This window comes from Ranitomeya imitator, chromosome 3 (assembly GCF_032444005.1).
Source record: "Ranitomeya imitator isolate aRanImi1 chromosome 3, aRanImi1.pri, whole genome shotgun sequence".
In the NCBI taxonomy this organism is placed as follows: domain Eukaryota; kingdom Metazoa; phylum Chordata; class Amphibia; order Anura; family Dendrobatidae; genus Ranitomeya; species Ranitomeya imitator.
In genome coordinates, this window is record NC_091284.1 from 572,863,302 (window position 1) to 572,884,825 (window position 21,524).

The 21,524-nt window shown below is 47.0% G+C and overlaps 1 protein-coding gene across 1 annotated transcript in view; it reads left to right on the forward strand.

Annotated features, from left to right (window-relative positions):
- The window catches only part of TM9SF2 (transmembrane 9 superfamily member 2), a 94,610-nt gene that overhangs the window by 38,522 nt on the left and 34,564 nt on the right, over positions 1-21,524 (forward strand). Inside the window, exons 8-9 of the mRNA XM_069757967.1 lie at positions 515-594; positions 11,215-11,323. Of these exons, the coding sequence (XP_069614068.1) occupies positions 515-594; positions 11,215-11,323 (189 nt within the window). The remainder of the gene's footprint in view (positions 1-514; positions 595-11,214; positions 11,324-21,524) is intronic.

The window sequence follows — 21,524 nt, forward strand, 5'->3', positions numbered from 1 at the left end:
ACCGTTTACACATGATCCAGCATTATAAATGTGATTGCAACTCCCACCCTTGCCCTCCCTGCACAGTGGCCTCTGCACAGGCCTCAGAGCATGCTCACATATAGGGTATACAGCCATTTTAATTTTAGATGTACACTGATGTGGATTATTATTTTTTTTTTTAAGATGATTTTAATATTACTCTATGGCAGAGAACAGATATAGTCAATTCAATCTAATTAGTGATTTAAAAAAATGTGGTTGTCCAACTCTTTGAAGGCCTTCACAGATTACTTAAATCACTTGTCTCACGAGCGATGTGCCAAACGCAGTAGTAGAATGCTCATTCCTAAGAACTGCACATCAGTGCAATCGGTGGAAGCTCAAGACGCGGACCCCCACCAATCTGTAGGGTATTTTTTGCGTTTTCATGGGCCTAATTCGCCACTATGTGTATGCAGCTACATTATAAAGTTTAATTTTGGTCACCATTTTTTTCCCCCTGATAATACTTTTAATGTTTACTGCTGTTCAGGAACAACCTGACCTCAGATGGGCCTCCAGATGGGATTACATCTTAGAATCCATGCCGCATACACACATTCAGTGGTTTAGGTAAGTAAATATAACGATACTTATAACTTTAGTTGGAGAGACATCTACCTGTGTATGACTGTCTGGATCATATTTCATAATACTGAAAATGTCTATTAGAATGGATAGCTTACATGGCATATATGGAGTGGGAAACCTGAAATTTCTTTGTTTCACTCCTGTTTGCTTCATCACAGGAGAAGGTACATCTGCTTTTCCATCAGACCTTTGTGCTCATCTATACATATCAAACCAATGACTTATATTCTCCATGGCCGACCTTAACACCTTGTAGTGCAGTGGTATTCACATTGTGCAGTGACCCAGGAAAAGTTCAAAGTAAAGTCTCTTTTAATAAACCGCGTAATCACAAAACATGAAAGTAAATCGGATCCTCTGGATCGCAGCCGGGAAAAATACAGTCCATGACCGGTTACCTTGGGCGACTGCACCGCCGTGTACGCTGAGGGTGCCAGGACTTTTGGCTCTGATTGGCCCTGTGTTGCTTCACGCAGGTTGAACTCTGCAAAGCTGTCTGCTATGCCTGCTTGTGAGACCAAAACGGACACACCCAACCCTCTGCTGCAGGGGTTTTTACAAACAAACCTGTGGCTGTAGGCCACATGGAAAACCTGGGGCCGGTGAAGGAAATGGACTATCCCACTACCACCCTGTAGTCCTTCTCAAAATTAAAAACCCATGGCGGGTTTTCTTAACTCTGCCTTGGACAAATAGCTACCCCAAGACTGAAGACTGACACTGGCTTCTATTCTGCCTTGCAATCACCGCTATGACTGTGACTGCAATTCACTCCCTGGCCTCCATATGCTTCTTGTGGGACACAGTGACACCTGTCAGTGCCTCACAACCTATACTGAACATGCAGCTCTCCGTTACAATGAAACCTGATATGTCGATCGATGCAGCCCTAAGTGATTGATGTTACTCTTCTCTTTCACTCGTGCTGCGCAGTGATGTCTTTCACAGGAATGATTTGCTGTGTGCTCCTTTTCATCGTCGGTCTGTGGAGCTCCTACTTAACTGGTTTGATTTATATAGATTGCAAAGGTCAGATGAAACGGAAGATGCACCTGCTCTATTGATGAACAAACAAGCCAGAAAAGGAGGAAACCTATGCAAAAAAAAAAGCTAGAAGAGACGCTGCCTGTGGCACCAGTATAGGGTATTGAATGACTCACTCCCCTTGGCAGAAGCTGTGTGCACAGCCATCAGCTGCAGCACCTCTACATGATCAGACTCAGCTTGTTACATAGGAGACAGCTGGGACGTCTTTATTTGTTTATTTCGACTTTGAAACTTTTTTTTTTAAATCTAAAACACATCCAATTGTGGAACATCTTAATTTTACATAATCTATTGATTACAAAAGTGGTGGGGAGACACCTTTTTATTATCTGCCTGGTGCCATTTGGGTACTTGTACCGTCACCATATAAAATTATCAACTTGAAATTTATGCTGCTATATTTGATCAAACATTTTAATTAATTCACCCATAATATAACTGCAATAGCTACACTATGGTGCAACGATGTTAGGTGGTATTGATGATTTTGCTGCTTGCAACTGGTTTTTCAGATTTGTGTTGTTCTGGAGCGCAATGGATTCTGCGTTGACTTTTGAAAAGAGCTAGCAGCAGTAATTTCTGCACCCAGATGTATTACCCTGCAGGTCTCCAGACAATGAAAGTCATCTCTTTTACCCTTCGCCACGACAGCACCCCACATGAGAGAGAGGGATCCGCCCATAGGAACAGGAAACCTACAGAATAAAAGGAGGCGGTCCCCTCTCCTCCTCAGTTTAGGTTTCCTGTTCCTACAGGGACCCGGCTTACCTACAGATGAAGAGGATCCCTGGGCCATGCACCCGCCTGCGCCGGTTTCTGTGGGAACGGCAGGGGCTGCGGTACCAGAAGCAGCGGCGGGGGAGCCCCTGCTTGCAGCCTCCCCCCTCGTCTGGCCAAACATCCACGGTCCGGGTCCGGTCACCGTAGGTCCGGCCGGCACTGTGAGGACGCGCGCGCTGCAGCGGCCGGCTTAATAGCCTCCGGCTGCCGCATGGTGAGTGAGAGCGGCGCGTCTAACCCGGAAGTCGCGGGAGCACTTCCGGGTTGGTCCGGGGAGGCAGGAGAATGGGCGGCAGTTTTAAAAATGCAGCGCTAGCGTCGGGCCGGTGTGTGTGAAATGGCTTCACCGGCCGACGAAGCGCACCTGCCCGCAGTGCAACAGCGCTCTCCCAGCAGGGAGAGAAGCACGAGGAGCAGCACAAAGAGTGGTGGCCGACCTCCAGAGAAGAGTTCTACCACCAAACGAATTCCGCCTCCAGAACCGGTACCTGTCAGCTTCACTGGGTGAGTTTTTGAAAGAGTCTCTTCCTATATGCTGATATATGTTCCTCCTGTATCCTTCCTCTAGACTAAGAAAAGGACACACAAATCTAAGCATAAAGAGTGTGCTTTATGTACGCAGCCCCTCCCGGATGATTATGCCAAAAAACTGTGTGCAGAGTGTATCATGCAAACTCTACGGCAGGAAAATATCATGACTCCCTCAGATGTCAGAGCTATTATCCGAGAAGAGATGCAGGGTTTGGCGCAGACAAGTAGCGCCAGTACCCGTCAGCCTAGCAGGTCCTGGTCTCCGGTTAGTTCGGAGTCAGAGGGTGTATGTATTTCTTCAGACGAAGAGGGATCTCAGCCAAGCTCATCCGAGACTGAAGGGGGACTTTGTCTTCCCAACAGTAATGTGGACAATTTAATAAAATCTGTCAGGAGCACGATGGGGTGCCCAGATGGGAAAGAAAAGAAATCAGCACAGGACATAATGTTTGCGGGGTTAGGACAGAGGAAACGTAGGTCCTTCCCCGTCATACAAACCATCAAAGTTATTGTTAAAAAGGAGTGGGACAAGCAGAATAGAGGGTTTTTACCATCATCCTCTAAAAGGCGCTATCCCTTCAGCGATGAAGACCTAAACACCTGGTCAAAGGTGCCGAAAGTTGATGCTGCGGTAGCCTCCACAACCAAACAGTCGGTCCTACCAGTGGAGGATTCAGGGGTCCTGACAGACCCGCTGGACCGTAAAGCAGAAGCTTTACTAAAGAGGTCATGGGAAGTCAATACGGGGGCGTTCAGGCCCGCCATATCTAGTACCTGTACTGCAAGATCTCTACTAGTATGGACGGAGCAATTGGAGGAACAGATTAGAGGCAAAACTTCGAGGGAATCTATCCTGCTGAAATTGCCTCAAATTAAAGAAGCAGTAGCATTCCTAGCTGATGCCTCAGTGGACTCGCTACGTCTTGCAGCCAGGTCAGCCGGCCTAGTCAACACAGCCCGGCGTGCACTCTGGCTAAAGAATTGGAAGGGGGACGCACAAGCTAAAGCGAAACTTTGTGCGATTCCCTGTCAGGGTGAGTTCCTTTTTGGGAAGACGCTGGATGAACTCCTGAATAAAGCAGGTGAAAGGAAGAAAGGCTTCCCTAACCAATATCTCCCATCCTACAGGAGAGCCTTCAGGAGACGCCCCTTTACTAGGAACAAGCCGCTTGAACAAAGAGAGCGATGGGAGTCGAAGGACCCAAAGCAAAAAGGTGCCTTTTTTAGCGGGTCCCATAATCCGAGACGTAAATACCGCTAACCAGGAAGTAGGCGGCAGATTAAAATTTTTTCTTCCCCAATGGGAACAGATAACATCCAGCCAGTGGATTCTGGACATTGTGCAATACGGCCTTAAATTAGAATTTGATCGAATCCCTTGGGATTCCTTCATAATAACATCTCCAAAAGGTCAGGACCAACAGAGGGCTCTAGAAATAGAGATCCTATCTCTTCTATCTAAAAAAGTCCTGATAGAAGTTCCCCAGGATCAAAAAGGGAAAGGGTTCTACTCCCCTTTATTCCTGATTAATAAACCAGATGGTTCATTTAGAACCATCATAAATCTTAAAAAATTAAATTCTTTCCTGCGTAATCATACCTTCAAAATGGAATCCATTAGTTCTACCATAAAACTCTTATTCCCTAGGTGTGTCATGGCCGGAATAGACTTAAAGGACGCCTATTACCATCTTCCTATACATGCCGAACATCAGCAGTACCTAAGGGTAGCAGTCACCCTGGAGGGAAAGGTTCGTCACTTTCAGTATGTTGCAATGCCATTTGGGCTTTCTATGGCTCCCCGCGTCTTCACTAAGGTGATACTAGAAGTGATGGCTCATCTACGCCAACGAGATACCTTGATAATACCCTACCTAGATGACTTTCTAGTGGTAGGAAGCTCTGCACTTCAATGTAAAACTCGTTTATCTAATACGATCTCGTCCCTACAGGAGTTAGGTTGGATCGTCAACTTCGAAAAATCTCGGCTGAATCCAGAAACCGTTCAGACATTTCTAGGAATCCAGCTAGACTCCGTAAGTCAGAAATGCTTTCTTCCTCAGTCAAAGAGGTTGACTATACAATCAAAGGTATCAGACGCAATACGCAAACCCTACATGACACTAAGAAAGGCCATGTCCTTACTGGGGTCATTATCATCATGTATCCCTGCTGTACCTTGGGCACAATTCCATACCCGTCAATTGCAGTACGAAGTATTGTCGGCTCAGGGGAAAGACTGTTATCTAGAAAGTAGAATAACTCTTTCCAGTAATGTCTTAGAATCGCTATCCTGGTGGCTAGACATGGACCACCTATCACGGGGTGTGCCATGGATAATAGACCCGTCTAAAATAATTACCACCGACGCCAGCCCTATTGGGTGGGGAGCACATATGGAAGACAATCTGGCCCAAAATACTTGGGATCAGACAGAATTAATATGTTCCTCCAACTGGAAGGAGTTAAAAGCAATAGAATGTGCCTTATATCATTTTCTTCCGCAGATTCATGGAACAAATGTAAGAATTTACTCAGACAATTCCACCGCAGTGGCATACTTGAACCGTCAGGGTGGTACAAAGTCAGGATGTCTGATGACCATAGCTGCAAACATCTTTCAGCTGGCAGAGGCTCATCTAACATCCTTAACAGCCCTGCACATCAAAGGTGTAGAGAACATCAGGGCAGACTACCTCAGCAGAAACGAGTTGCGTCAAGGAGAATGGACCTTAAACAAATCCATATTCAGAAGGATAACAGAAGCATGGGGGATACCACAAATCGACCTATTTGCCACAAGAGACAACCGGCAAGTACAAAGGTTCGCTTCCCTGAACACCAGGGATCACCCAGATATGTTGGACTCTCTCCACCATCCTTGGCGGTTCAGACTGGCATATGCCTTTCCTCCAATGTCTCTGATTCCTCTAGTGATCAGAAAGATCAGGAGGGAACAGGCAAGAGTAATCCTCATTGCACCATTCTGGCCGAAAAGACCATGGTTCTCTTGTCTCCAGACCATGTGCCTATGCGATCCTTGGATTCTCCCATCAGACAAGGAGCTGCTGTACCAAGGCCCCTTTTTCCACCCGCAAGTGAAAAGTCTTCACTTGACGGCGTGGAATTTGAGAGGCAACTATTAAGTTCCAGAGGGTTCTCAACAGAACTAGTAAACACCCTCTTATTGAGCAGGAAAAGATCTACCACCCTAATATATAGTAGGGTATGGAATAAATTTTTAGACTTCTACACGGTACCGTTCACTAAGCAAGTTCCACTCACACCTATCCTAGAGTTCTTGCAAAAAGGCCGAGAGTTAGGACTATCTGTAAATACCTTAAGAGTTCAGGTCTCGGCATTAGGAACCCTATATGGATGCAATATAGCAGCTAATAGGTGGATCTCCAGATTCATAAAATCTTGTGAACGTAGTAAACCGGTCCATATTCCCCGTCTACCTCCGTGGGATTTAAATCTAGTATTAGAGGCCTTAACAAGCTCTCCATTTGAACCATTAGATTCAATACCTTTAAAAATCCTAACATATAAAGTAGCCTTACTAGTAGCCCTAACCTCAGCTAGACGGGTTAGTGACATCCAGGCCCTATCAGTAGACCCACCTTTCTTACTGATATTTCATGATCGGATAGTCCTGAAACCAGACCCCTCATACCTCCCTAAGGTAGCGTCCACCTACCACAGGTCACAAGAAATATTTCTCCCTTCCTTTTTTGATTCACCTGTAACTCCAGAACATCATAAGTTCCACACCTTAGATGTCAGAAGAGCCATCCTGACTTATATAGAAAGGTGTCCGACATGGAGGGAGAGTAGGGCTCTGTTTATCTCCTTTCAGGGCCACAAGAAAGGACATGGGGTCACGAGAGCTACCATATCTCGGTGGATCAGAGATGCTATCTGCTTGGCCTATACGTCAAAAGGCGAGATTCCTCCAGTGGGTATAAAAGCGCACTCAACACGAGCCATGGCTTCCTCCTGGGCGGAACAAGCAGATGTACCGATCCATTTAATATGTAAGGCTGCAACTTGGTCTACACCTTCTACCTTCTACAACCATTATAGACTTGATCTGTCCACGTCTTCTGATCTGACCTTTGGTAGAGCTGTTCTTAATACAGTAATCCCACCCAAATAATGACTCTCTGAAAATCTCTCATGTGGGGTGCTGTCGTGGCGAAGGGTAAAAAGCCGGATTACGTACCGGTAATGCTCTTTTAATGAGTCCACGACAGCACCCATGTATTACCCTCCCTAAATTATGCACAGCTCTTTCCTTTAAGGTCACAAATAATGGTTGTATAGAGTTAAGAAATTTATGTGACTGAATAAGAATGAATACTAACACTTTTGCGGTTCCCTTTTTATACTCTGTAACTAAACTGAGGAGGAGAGGGGACCGCCTCCTTTTATTCTGTAGGTTTCCTGTTCCTATGGGCGGATCCCTCTCTCTCATGTGGGGTGCTGTCGTGGACTCATTAAAAGAGCATTACCGGTACGTAATCCGGCTTATTCTTGTAACATTTCTAGACCTCAAACAGTGGGGTAGGGGTTTGCAGTGAATATATTACATAGGAGGCACTGACTGCTCTATAAAAATCCCATAGGGGAGACAGGCTACTGTATTCCTCTGTCCCCCATGACGGCACCACAGAGAGAGGGGATCCGCCCACCAAGGATGGGAAACCTACAGATAAAAAGGTGGTACCTCTCTCCCGCATCAGTTTGGTTTCCTGTCCTTGATGGGGGAACCTGCAGCAAGTCTCACCTCAGATCGTCGTTGGAATTCCGGGGCCAGTCAGACCGGTTCAGGCAGCGGGGGTTCCCTGCCTCGGCTGGCATGGTCTCCCGAAGCGCCACCACTGGAATCAGTAGGTTTCTATGGTGCGTGGGGAGCAGTAGCAAGAACGCTGCTGCTCCTAAGAAGAATCCTCACAGTCCATCCAAGTGGGAGCTTCCAGGATGATTTGTCACACTCCGGTTCAGCCTATAAAAGGACATACCACTGTCCTGGGAGCAGAAAATACCACAAAGTGGAAGGAAAGAATCCTTCCTGACTCCACATACGGCAATCAGGCTAGCTTCCTTGATCAACATCCAGTAGACAGATTCTCGTCCCATAAGTCTATTGTACTATGTTTATGTATTATGGTTACCAGGGACGGCATCTCTGCCTTTGGTACCTTGTGGCGAATCAGCAGCACTGTCAGGTGGCAGAGGTTCACATACTCGCTGCTCTTAGGGCTCCTAAAATAAAGGAAACTGTATCCAGGACTCTTATAGTTGAGAACCCATAGTTCCACTGCCTCACAGTAGATAACCTACCTCTGTGGTGGGAAGAAACCTGCTTTTTGCCATAGAGTATGGTTACTCCCTCCATGGCTGTCTGGGTGTATAAATATCACTGACAAGATTGCCTTTTAGGATATGTATATGTGTAATATCGGTAAAATAGGAGTGATGGTCCACGTTTCAATTTCAGCGCTTCTAATGAGAAGCCCAACTCTGGTAATGTCAGGAAATATTAGCTGCTGGATGGTGTATTTTTTAGTTTCAATAATATCCAACCCTTGCTTAGGGTTTAGACATCTAAGGATTCGGAATAGATGTGATCTCCTTGATGAGTAATGTGTGAACATCCCAATGCTCTGCTATTATCCATGTACTAACTGTTATTGGTTTGATCTTCCCACAGTCCTGGAACGAAGGCTAGTGCGCACGCGCGGTGTGAGCGCGCCCCTATGGCGCAAGCAGACGCTGCGGTGCATGACTGGGTGATCCAGTCTGAACAGGCACGCGTCGCTTCTCCCTACTTGTGGAAATATGGTGCAGGTGGTCGGGGGCCAGTACTCTGAGCCCTAATATGTGTCAATGGTCAAAAGTCTGGTCACCCAGACTTCACTGGTGCAACTCCTCAGAATATTAACCATAATAATGATTGTGAATGTTTCCAGGAGTGGAGAAGACCATATAGGAACCACCAAACTGCATGGGGGAAACCTGGAGGAACTTCTTTTCTGCTTCAGGTTCCAAGTTAGAAGAGGGAGTTTCCAATAACAGCTGTATTAGAGTTTCTGCACAAGGGATTGGAACAGTCTTGGCTTAAGGAGCTCTGTACAATTACGACCTGGCTGGGAAGCGGGGGATAATCCAGATTGACCCGGCCTAACTTCCAAAAGTGGCACCACTGTTTCTCAAGATCTCAGGAGATGTCCCTCTCTGCTTTTTGTCCCAATCTCAAAGATAATGAAGAGAAAGTCTTACACACACTAGACGTGGGGAAATGCCTAATCCAGTACCTAGCGGCCACACGGGAGTGTAGGAAGCATAGGTCTCCCTTTGTGTGCTTTCAGAGTCCTCCGGGGCGAAAAAGCTTCTAAGGGCACGCTGGCAAGATGGACAAGGGTCGCCATCTCCCTGGCATACTCCTCGCATGAAGCGGCTATCCCAGAGAAAAATTAAGAGCCCATTCATCAAGAGAGGTGGCAGCCTCCTGGGCAGAAAGACATGTAGAGTTGCTACGCGATCTTCCCCCCTCTACGTTCTTTAATCACTATCGGCTGAATCTAGCCTCTTCAGACCTTACCTTTGGGAGTACGGTTCTGGAAGCTGTGATCCCTCCCTAATGTACAATCTCTGCAAATCTCTCCATGGTGCCATCATGAGGGACATAGAAAAATAGTTACTTATCGATAACTGTATTTCTCTGAGCCCATGACTGCACCTGTACATTCCCACCCTTCACGTGTGGGTGTGTACACTAGTTAAAATTATGCTAGTTCTTATGAAAATAGTCATGCGGCATCTCTCTCTCTCTCTCTCTCTCTCTCTCTCTCTCTCTATATATATAGATATATATATATATATATATATATATCTATATATATATATATATATATATATATATCTATATATATCGTCTATCTCTCTATATATATAGCTCTCGCTCTCGCTCTCGCTCTCGCTCTCTCTCTCTCTCTCTATAGATAATTGTCTAAGGGTTTTTCCGTCTGTCTGTCCTGGAAAACCCGCGTCTGATTGGTCGAGGCCGCCCGCGACGATGATGTCATAAAGGACGTAGACACCCCGCGTCTGATTGGTCGAGGCCTGGTGGCCTCGACCAATCAGCAACGGGCACAGCGACGATGATGTCATAAAGGACGTAGAAATCCCACGTTTCTGATTCAGCGACGGGCACAGTATCGACGTAGATGTCATAATGGTTGCCATGGCGACGATGATGTCATAAAGGTTGCCTCGACCAATCAGCGACGGGCACAGTCTGCCGCGAATTCTGGAATCATCATTGTCCATATACTACGGGGACATGCATATTCTAGAATACCCGATGCTTTAGAATCGGGCCACAATCTAGTCTCTCTCTCTCTCTCTCTCTCTCTCTCTCATATGCTCTGTAAACAACTGATGCGGGAGAGAGGTACCGCCTTTTTATCTGTAGGTTTCCTGTCCTAGGTGGGCGGATCCCCTCTCTCCGTGGTGCCGTCGTGGGCTCAGAGAAATACAGTTATCGGTAATTAACTATATTTTTCCATCACATGTGAGACAGAGGCTGTAGCATATACATAACATGGGAAACTCTGAGACTGCAGGATATACATCACATAGAGGGGCTGCCAATGCTGTTGTAACCTTCTGTGGTATTGTAGCGCAGAGTGCAATGACTTCACCCACCTAGGACATCGATAATGGCACACGCAAGCCTCATTGCACGTGCCGTAGTGAATGCTGCGTTTGTGTGCAAGCTGTGTCAGGAGCAAATAAGGGGCTGGCGTCTTGCTGGCCATTGGCGCAAGCACTGTGGTTCATGAAAATCTGCCCAGGGTCCGGAAAAAAGACTTTTCCCACACCTGGATTACAGTGTACCTTTTTTCTCGACTTCCTAGTAATTAAATGTAGGTACTTGACACTGAGGATTTTCACCATTTAAAGATTTGTTTTCTGACTGGTGGTGTGTTTTGGTCTGAAGCAGGGATGTCAAACTCAAATAGAGAGAGGGCCAAATTTCAAAGCTTGGACCAAGTCGATATAGTCAAAAGTTTGATGCCGAGTGGAGACCAAACATACTCTAGGACCCGCCCGGCGTCGTGAGACAGATATGACCCGAGGGCCAGAGTTTGATATATGTGGTCTAAAGGAACACTCCATGTTATGATGTTGCACAAATCACTGTCTTACTAACTGGTTTCCTTTTTCTCTCTTTAGTATAATGAATTCTTTAGTGATTGTTCTCTTCTTGTCTGGAATGGTTGCCATGATTATGCTGAGAACGCTGCACAAAGATATTGCAAGATACAACCAGATAGATTCTACTGTAAGTATTTACACATCCAAGCCGTTGGCTATCAGTACAGAATGAGCATGGTAACAATAGCGATACTTTTAGGCTGTGTGCACACGTTCAGGATTTTTCGCGTTTTTTCGATTTATAAAAGCGCTTAAAAACGCATTCATATGCATCCCATCATTTATAATGCATTCCGCAATTTTTGTGCATATGTTGCGTTTTTTTCCGTGAAAAACTGCATCACGGTAAACGCAGCATGTTCATTAATTTTGCAGATTTTTTTTGCAGATTTCCCACTATATTATTGCAATCCGCAGCAAAAAACGCGAAAAAACACTTGCGGATTTGTTGCAGAAAATGTCCGGTTTTGTTCAGGAAATTTCTGCAAGAAATCCTGACATGTGCACATAGCCTTAATGAAACTTTTTCAAAGATTCAGAAAGGATGTTTTCTCTATCGCTTCATTGGGGACACGGGAAACCATGGGTGTTTGCTGCTGCCACTAGCAGGCTGACAGTATGCACAAAAAAGTTAGCTTCTTCTCTGCAGTGTACACCCCACCGACTGACACTAGGTTAATCCGTTTTAGCTTAGTGTCAGTAGGAGGTGGACACGGGTCTTTCACTAGACCCATATTTGTCTGTTTCCAGCGTTTTCCAGTAACGTCCTTTTCAGATGGATCTTCTCCTTGCCTCTGGAAGGATACAGTGTGAACAGTCACAAATGTACTCCCACCTAGAGACTGATTACAGCGTGTACTGCTACCCCGTATCCTCTTATGTCTAATCAGCAGGACTGCAACCCCTAACACATAAGTGTTTAGGTGACCCCTAACTTTAGTTCTGGCCCCTGTCTCCTACTCACTCTCCAACCAGAGCCTGTCTGCTTCAGGAGACATGGACGTCCCTCAATCTAAGAGGCTTGGACGTCTATCATGGTCTTCTATGGAGAGGTACATTTCTTTTTCTCTCCCTCTCGGGTTCCTGTCCAGAGGTGTTGAGGAGAAGGTAAAGATGAAGAAAGAATGAAGATAAAGGAAGATATAGCTTTCCTTTATTTTATTAAGGGCAGGCACTGGGGACAAGCAGCGCAGCAGGGATGATGGGCACAGGGTTACGGTACCGTTAACTTTGGGGCCTCGCGCCGCCCTCCCCTGCTTTATATGTGAGTGTTTTTCACTTTAGTCCCTGGCTTCAGCATGGCCTAGCATCGGCAGGTAGCTCCGCCCCTCTCCCCAGCATCCTCAGGCTGGCTTTTTCCCTGCCTGTTGTAGACACGCATCTTAATAGCTCTGCCCCCTTCTTGGGGCTCCCACGGTTATCTCCGCCCCTTCTCGGAACTCTGACAGCTCCGCCCCTTTTCCTCATCCTCCTCATTCAAGTTCTTCAGCAAATGTCTCCCTTTCCTCCAGTGGAGTGGAATCTTCCCGCATTTTTCACTGCGGACCCTCATCTTCCTCCCTGCGGTCACCATTTGCCTGCATCGGACCCCAGAAGGTGGCTTTTCTCTGCAGGAAGTTCTGCATTTACTCCTGCAACTGTCTTGGAGCTCCATCTACAGCCTGGAACCAGACAGGACCTGCATCTTCTTGTGAGTAGCTCTGCTCTGCAGACTGACTCTCCTCAGCATATATCTTTCTGTCCCTAACTTTCTGGCATTAGCCAGATTAGGCCTTTGGATTAGGCTTCTTATCATGCCTAATCCAAAAGAAGAGCGCTCTTGCTCTCCTGCTCCCTCTTCTTCTGCTTTTGTCAGGCACTTTGTCTGCTCTTCGTGTAATTGCAAGCTCCCTTCAGGCCAGTCCTCTGCCTTCTGTCAAGACTGCATCAGCCAACCCCCCTTCCCTCCGTGCCTGCTACCCCTACTGCCCCAGGAAAGAGCGGCACCCCATCCCAGTGTGGGCTACCTCTGTCCCAATCTGTGGCGGACCCCACCAAGGTTTCATAGGCCCTGGTGTCCGCTTTTAATATGGTTACCCCTTCCTTTCTCCGCTCTTGCCAGCGGATCGCAGAACTCACCGGGTGTGTCTACCAATATGGGCCGTAGGAGATGCAGACTGGCGCGTCGTTCTAGGTCCCCTTACCGCTCTGTCTCTTTCCTGGCGGACTGCTTCTTCCCCGTCCTCCTCCCCAGAGTCAAGCGAGGCGATTTCGGACTATCAGAGGATGACTCGGACCTGTATTCTGACCAGGCCTCTAATATGAGAGACATGGTCCTGAACCTCATTGTTTTGGTCAATCAGACCTTTAACATTACGGATGCCGCTATGGAACCCTCAGAACAGGCGGTTTCGTTTTAACTGTTAGACAAGCTCCCAAGGTCTTTGCTACACACAAAGAATTGGAGGAGGTACAGTGGGGCAAAAAAGTATTTAGTCAGTCAGCAATAGTGCAAGTTCCACCCCTTAAAAAGATGAGAGGTGTCTGTAATTTACATCATAGGTAGACCTCAACTATGAGAGACAAACTGAGAAAAAAAATCCAGAAAATCACATTGTCTGTTTTTTTAACTTTTTTTTTTGCATATTATGGTGGAAAATAAGTATTTGGTCAGAAACAAAATTTCATCTCAATACTTTGTAATATATACTTTGTTGGCAATGACAGAGGTCAAACGTTTTCTGTAAGTCTTCACAAGGTTGCCACACACTGTTGTTGGTATGTTGGCCCATTCCTCCATGCAGATCTCCTCTAGAGCAGTGATGTTTTTGGCTTTTCACTTGGCAACACGGACTTTCAACTCCCTCCAAAGGTTTTCTATAGGGTTGAAATCTGGAGACTGGCTAGGCCACTCCAGGACCTTGAAATGCTTCTTATGAAGCCCCTCCTTCGTTGCCCTGGCGGTGTGCTTTGGATCATTGTCATGTTGAAAGACCCAGCCACGTTTCATCTTCAATGCCCTTGCTGATGGAAGGAGGTTTGCACTCAAAATCTCACGATACATGGCCCCATTCATTCTTTCATGTACCCGGATCAGTCGTCCTGGCCCCTTTGCAGAGAAACAGCCCCAAAGCATGATGTTTCCACCACCATGCTTTACAGTAGGTATGGTGTTTGATGGATGCAACTCAGTATTCTTTTTCCTCCAAACATGACAAGTTGTGTTTCTACCAAACAGTTCCAGTTTGGTTTCATCAGACCATAGGACATTCTCCCAAAACTCCTCTGGACCATCCAAATGCTCTCTAGCAAACTTCAGATGGGCCCGGACATGTACTGGCTTAAGCAGTGGGACACGTCTGGCACTGCAGGATCTGAGTCCATGGTGGCGTAGTGTGTTACTTATGGTAGGCCTTGTTACATTGGTCCCAGCTCTCTGCAGTTCATTCACTAGGTCCCCCCGCGTGGTTCTGGGATTTTTGCTCACCGTTCTTGTGATCATTCTGACCCCACGGGGTGGGATTTTGCGTGGAGCCCCAGATCGAGGGAGATTATCAATGGTCTTGTATGTCTTCCATTTTCTAATTATTGCTCCCACTGTTGATTTCTTCACTCCAAGCTGGTTGGCTATTGCAGATTCAGTCTTCCCAGCCTGGTGCAGGGCTACAATTTTGTTTCTGGTGTCCTTTGACAGCTCTTTGGTCTTCACCATAGTGGAGTTTGGAGTCAGACTGTTTGAGGGTGTGCACAGGTGTCTTTTTATACTGATAACAAGTTTAAACAGGTGCCATTACTACAGGTAATGAGTGGAGGAAAGAGGAGACTCTTAAAGAAGAAGTTACAAGTCTGTGAGAGCCAGAAATCTTGATTGTTTGTTTCTGACCAAATACTTATTTTCCACCATAAAAGGAAAAAAAAATGATAAAAAAACAGACAATGTGATTTTCTGGATTTTTTTTTCTCAGTTTGTCTCCAATAGTTGAGGTCTACCTATGATGTAAATTACAGACGCCTCTCATCTTTTTAAGTGGTGGAACTTGCACTATTGCTGACTGACTAAATACTTTTTTGCCCCACTGTACTTCCCAGAGAACAGGAAAACCCAACCAGACTCTTCCAAAGAGGAAAGTGCATCATCATCCTGTATCCCTTTTGCCCCTAAGCTCACGGTGAATTGGACCTATCCTCCAACTGTGGACCCTCTAGATTTCAAACTATTCACTAACACTGTTCTCCCGCTCACAAATGGAGCATCCCTCAAGGACTCCAATGACGGGATCATGGTCTTTTCCTAAATCTGTCTTTGCCTCCACCTGGGTGTCAGTCCATAGGTGCATGGACTAAGCAACTCCGTCAGGGCATTCTTGCTGGAGCCTGTCCGGTGGAATTGGCAAACCTCTGGGCCAAATTTGCATTGCAATACTTCCGGGGCATAGAACTTAATGAAAAATGCCGGAGCATACGCAATACTGATTTTATGCTTTGCCCACAGTACACTGCACACACGCGCAAGAGGCCGTTTCAATGCCCACGCGCAGCAACTCTACGTGAACGCAGGAATGACCAGAAAGAAATGCATAGAGCAAGCCAGGAGGGGGGGAGAGAAGGAGAATAAGCCCTGCCCGCCCATCGGACCGGACCGAGGAGATTTACATACACCGCAGGAGAGATAAAAACGGTATTTAGTTATCAAAGGTGGAGAGTCAAGGGGTATCAAAAGTAATGCTATAATGCTTATGTGACACTATATTTAATGAAAGTTTTACATCCTATCACAAAAATTGGGTGAAAGATTCCCTTTAAGGTGTGGCAGGCGGACTTATCCAGGGTTTCCAGGGTTCCCATCTATTTAGCTCCAAGTTAAACCAAATAATTAAGGAGGCCACCAGAGGGATGAGCTCCCTACTTCCTCAGTTCAAAACTCGCTGGCTTCCTCTGAAGCGTAGGTTTCGGTCCTTTTGGCCCTTTCTCCGTTTCTCTGCGTCTGAGGTTTTTTTTCCTTCCAAGAGAAGCCACAGGCTTCCTTTAAACCCACCCCCTCCTGATGTCCCCATAACACACAGGGTAGAACCACCAGGTCTAGACCTGGCAGATCTTCCTCTGCCTGACTCCTCTCCATATTCCAAGGAATCTCCCAGGCTGGGAGTCTGTCTCTGTTTCTTCAGAGAAGTCTGGCTCTCCTCGATAGAGGACGCATGGGTCAGGGAAGCCGTGTCCTCAGAATGCAAAATAGATTTTGTTTTGCGGCCCCGAGAACGATTCTTCCAATCTCGATGCTTCTCTGGTTCCTGGGTTCTTTGCATCCATTGCCTCCGTCATAGTTCAGGTGTCATCGTTCCCATCCCAGACCAGGAATGTTTCACAATGTTTTATTCTAATCTTTTTGTTGTGCCAAAGAAGGACTGCGCTGTTCGACCCATCCTGGATATAAAGTTAGTGAACAAAAAGGTCCGCCTGTGCCATTTCAGGATGGAGTCCCTTCGTTCAGTAATTGCTACCCCGGAGTCGCAGGAGTTCTTGTGCTCCATAGACATCCAGGACGCCTACCTCCATGTCCCTATCTTTCCAGGGCATCAGAGATTCCTGCGTTTTGCGGTGCGGCAGGACCATTGTCAGTTCGTCGCCCTGCTGTTCAGGGTTGCAACTGCTCCCAGGGTTTTCTCGAATATCATGGCAGCCTTAATGGCCATTTTTCAGATCGGAGGTCTAGTGCTCCTCCTTTTCCCCCGACAACATCCTTATCAAGGCTCCATCTTTATATCATGCCCAGGGATGTCTGTCTATCGTTCTAGACACCCTGTCCCGATTCGGATGGGTCATCAACAGGGCAATGTCTTGCCTTGTCCCGACTCGGCGCCTCATTTTTTTAGGCATGCTGTTCGACACCCGCCAGACAAGGGTTTTCTTCCCAAGGATAAAGAGAGCAATCCTCCAGCAAGGGGTTCGCTCTCTGCAGGGCCCTCTGCTTCTTTCCGTTCGGCCATGGCGGTCCTGCCAAGGATGGTGGCTGCGTCAGAAGCGAGTCAAACGATCTTTCAGTTGGTGGCTGTCATCCCCTCTCATCCAAGTCAGTCCTTTCTTCCCGTTCACTGTCAGGTGGTGACGACGGATACCAGCCTTCTCAGCTGGGGTGCAGTTTTTTGCCACCTGACCTGTCCAGGGTCGATGGTCGGCAGAGGAATCTTCTCTACCGATCAACATCCTCGAGATATGGGCCATTCTTCCATCCCTGCACCACTGGGAGAGGCTTCTCAGGGGTCTGCCAGTCAAAGTTCAAACGGACAATGCCACGTCAATCACCAGGAAGGAACTGTAAGTCCCTTGGATATGGCCGAGGTATCAAATATTGTTCTCTGGGCAGAGGCGATGGTTCCGGCGATTTCCGCAGTACATACCCCGGTGTGGACAACTGAACCACCGACTTTCTCAGCCAGGAGGGTCTTTCAGCAGGAGAGTGGTATCTGCATCAGGAAAACTTCCATAAAATTTGCCTTCGATGGGGTACTCCGGATGTGCGACTCATGGCGTCCCGACTGAACAGGATGGTTCTACTGTTAGTTTCCAGGTCCTGCAATCCTCTCGCGATGGATGCTGACGCTCTGGCAGTACCCTGGTTACAGTTTGCTCTTCCCAATCTGTTTCCTCCCCCTTCTTCCAAGGGTGTTAAAGATCAAGGTGGAAGGGGTGCCAGTTATACTGATTGGACTGGATTGGCCCAGGAGGTCTTGGTTCACAGAGATCATCAATTTTCTCGCGGACGCCCCCTGGAGGCTTCCAGACAGATTGGAGCTTCTGTCCCAAGGACCCATCTGCCACCAGAATTTTCGGTCGCTCGATTTTGAAACCGCGGTTCTGAAAGTGTTTAGGTTTTCAGATCGTGTGATTCAGACCATGATCCAGGCTAGAAAGCTGTCGTCGTCCCATGTCTATTATCGGACCTGGAGAGCCTTGTGAACCTAATCACATCCCGCCTATGTCCTTTGCTCTCCCTTCCATTCTGGCGTTTTTTTGCAGGTGGGATTTGACGCTTGTCTGGCTCTTAGTTCTCTAAAGGGCCAAGTGTCCGCTCTTTTTATTCCTTTTCAGAAAAACCTATCCTCCCGTTCTCAGTTCAGAACTTTCCTCCAAGGAGTAGCGCAGGCGGCGCCCCCATACCGGACACCCGTGGACCCTTTGGACCTCAATGTGGTCCTGGAGGCCTTTAAGAGTTCTTCTTTTGAACATCTCCGAGAGGTCTCTCTGTCCTTTCTGTCTTGGAAGGTGGTGTTTCTTGTTGCCATCACCTCCATTAGGTGTGTCTCTGAATTGGCAGCTCTTTCCTGTCGAACCCTTTTTTTTTTTTTTTTTTTTTTAAATAGGTTTTTATTAAAGTCGAATATGAACAATACAATTTATGCATTTTTCCATTATTTTACAAAATTTTACATTTTCCAAATCCCCAACAATCCCAACAAAACCCAAACCTCCCCCTCCCCTGACAGCTCATAGCCATTTATACTTTTGTTACCAGTATTGATGGTTCTTTGAGCCATTTGACTCACTTATGTCCGCTTGTTCCTTTGGCACTCTCTTCCTTTCAGAGGCCCTCATCCTCCCATTTCCCATAACTACTCATCCTAGCTCGAGCCACGGAGACCACATTTTGTCAAACGTTTCTATTTTCCCACGTCTTTTGTAGACCCCCTTTTCCAAATTGAGACCATGTTTAACATATTTCAGAAATTCCCCCCTTGTAGGCGGTTCCTCCTTGATCCAGTTCCTTGCTATTACCTTCCTTGCCATATATAATAGCCTAGCTATTGCTATCTTCCAGATGTTATCCACTCTAATTTCCTCCACATATCCCAGTAGGCACACCATCGGATCTCTCGGCACTCTGCATTTATACGCCCCTTCCACACGGCTCATTACCACCAACCAGAAAGCAACCAGTCTTGGACATGTCCACATCATGTGATATATTCCTGCATTCTCAGTCCTACATCTCGGGCATTCAGAGTCAGCCCGCAACCCCGCTCTGCACAACACTTCCTGTGATTTATAGACTCTGTGCAAGATGTACAGCTGCGATAGTCTATACGGCTCGCTCAGTGACACTCGTGGAACCCACTCCAACACCGACTCCCAGGTTTCATCCTCCATTGGGCCTAAATCTCTTTCCCATTTCGCTCTCGCTTTTAGGGGGAAGTCTAACAAATATGCATGTAGAAGGTCCTTATAAAGGGTGGTAATGACTCCCCTTGTGGATCCTTCCCCACATACGTATTCCAGAACTATGTCCTCCTGGATCTCAATACCACCGCCCTTGTTTTGAGCTTTAAAAGCATGTTTCATCTGAGCATATTGATACTCCCCAGTCGGTCTCAATCCAAACTCCCCTTGCAGCTGCAAAAAGGACTTTAATCCTCGTTGTTGAACTATCTGAGCCACCAAGTGGATTCCTTTGGCCTGCCACTCCGCCAGCACTCCAAGGGCCGCAAACTCAACCAAATTATTATTAAGCCATATCGGTGTAAATTTAGTCAGCCCCGTAACCCCCCGAATCTGTCGCAGTCTGGTCCATAATTTATGTATCAAAAACATAGTTGGGTATAATTTCCCCAATACTTTCAAGGAGCCATCCTCCAGACACTGCACCACCGGTCGTCGGTCCGTCACCCTCTCCATCAAGTGCTGTACCGCACTGGCAGACGCCTCCCGCGCCCAGCCCTTCAAATGCTGGCTCTGGGCTGCAAGAAAATATAACTCCGGATTGGGTAAAGCCAATCCTCCATCTTCCTTGGGTCGCTGAAGCGTCTCCAGGCGAATACGTGGGTACCGCCTCCCCCATATCAGACTTCTAAAAAGAGCACTAATCTGCCGGAATTTCCCACGTGGAATCCAAACTGGCGCATTATGTAGGACGTAAAGTAATTTGGGCATCAGAACCATTTTAATGAGATTAACCCTACCCACCACCGATAGGTGCAATTTATTCCACGCATCCACTTTTGCTTTAAGGGCGCCCATGAGAGGTGTCAAATTCCTATACAAAAACTCTGTAACTGGCATCGAGATCCATATTCCCAGGTATTTGAAAAGGGATGCCACCTTAAGCCGCCCCTCTCCCAATGGCTCACTTCTGCTCTCCTCCACCCCATCCACCTCAAAGAGGACCGATTTATCCCAATTTATCCTCAATCCCGACAAGTCTCCAAATTTCCCAATGATCTCGATAGCCCCATTCAAAGCTTCATCCGGGTCCGCCAGGAACAGTAAGATGTCATCTGCATATAGCGCGATCTTCTCCTCAACACTCCCATATCTGAACCCAGGGACCTCATCCGATTGTCGTATCTTGGCGGCCAGTGGCTCCACAGCTAAGGCAAACAGAAGGGGCGACAGTGGGCAACCCTGCCTCGTACCTCTGGCCAACTTTATAGGCTGAGAGAGTTCCCCATTCACTCTAATTCTAGCTGTTGGTAGTGAATATAACAGTTGAGTCCACGCCACAAATTGCGGACCAATACCCATACACTTCAACACCCTCCAGAGATATCCCCACTCCACACTGTCAAACGCCTTATGGGCATCCAAGGACGCAATAACCCTTCGGCCACAGTTGTCAGACTTCAGCTGCAGGTTCATATGCAACCTCCGCAGATTAACCGCTGTAGATCTGTCAGGCATAAAACCAGACTGATCCGGATGTACAAGATTAGTAATGACACTGGAAGGACTGAAAGCTAACACCTTGGCCAAGAGCTTGACATCGATGGTTAACAGAGAGATTGGCCGATATGACTCAGGCTTCCCCAGATCCTTATCCTCCTTCAGAATAACCACTATAGTGGCCTCCCTCAAGATGCTGGGAGATACCCTTGGCGTCCAGCCTCCTCCAGTACTAACTTTAATCTAGGAATCAGCACTTCCACCAAACTTTTATAGATTTCAGCTGGTAACCCATCAACCCCAGGTGCCTTCCCGTTGGCCATAGACTTCAGCGCCCGACTCAGTTCCTCCTCGGTGATAGGGGCATCTAGGCTCACCCTATCCTCCTCACTCAATTTCGGAAGACCCAGACTCTCAAGGAAAGTCTCCGTATCTCCGGCTGACTCATTGACCCTGGAGGAATATAAGTCCGCGTAGAAGTCCGCAAAGACCTTTATAATTTCAGGTGTTTCAGATACCCTGCTCCCCCCATCTGAAACCAACGAGTGCACATACGAGGTACTACGCTGAGCCGCGACTACCACCGATAGCATGTGACCCACTGTTTCTCCCTCCTGAAAATAAGTCACCCTCTGAAACTCCCGCTTCCTTTCAGCTTTTCCCAGCAGAATCTTTTCCATACAATTTTGCGCTGTTCT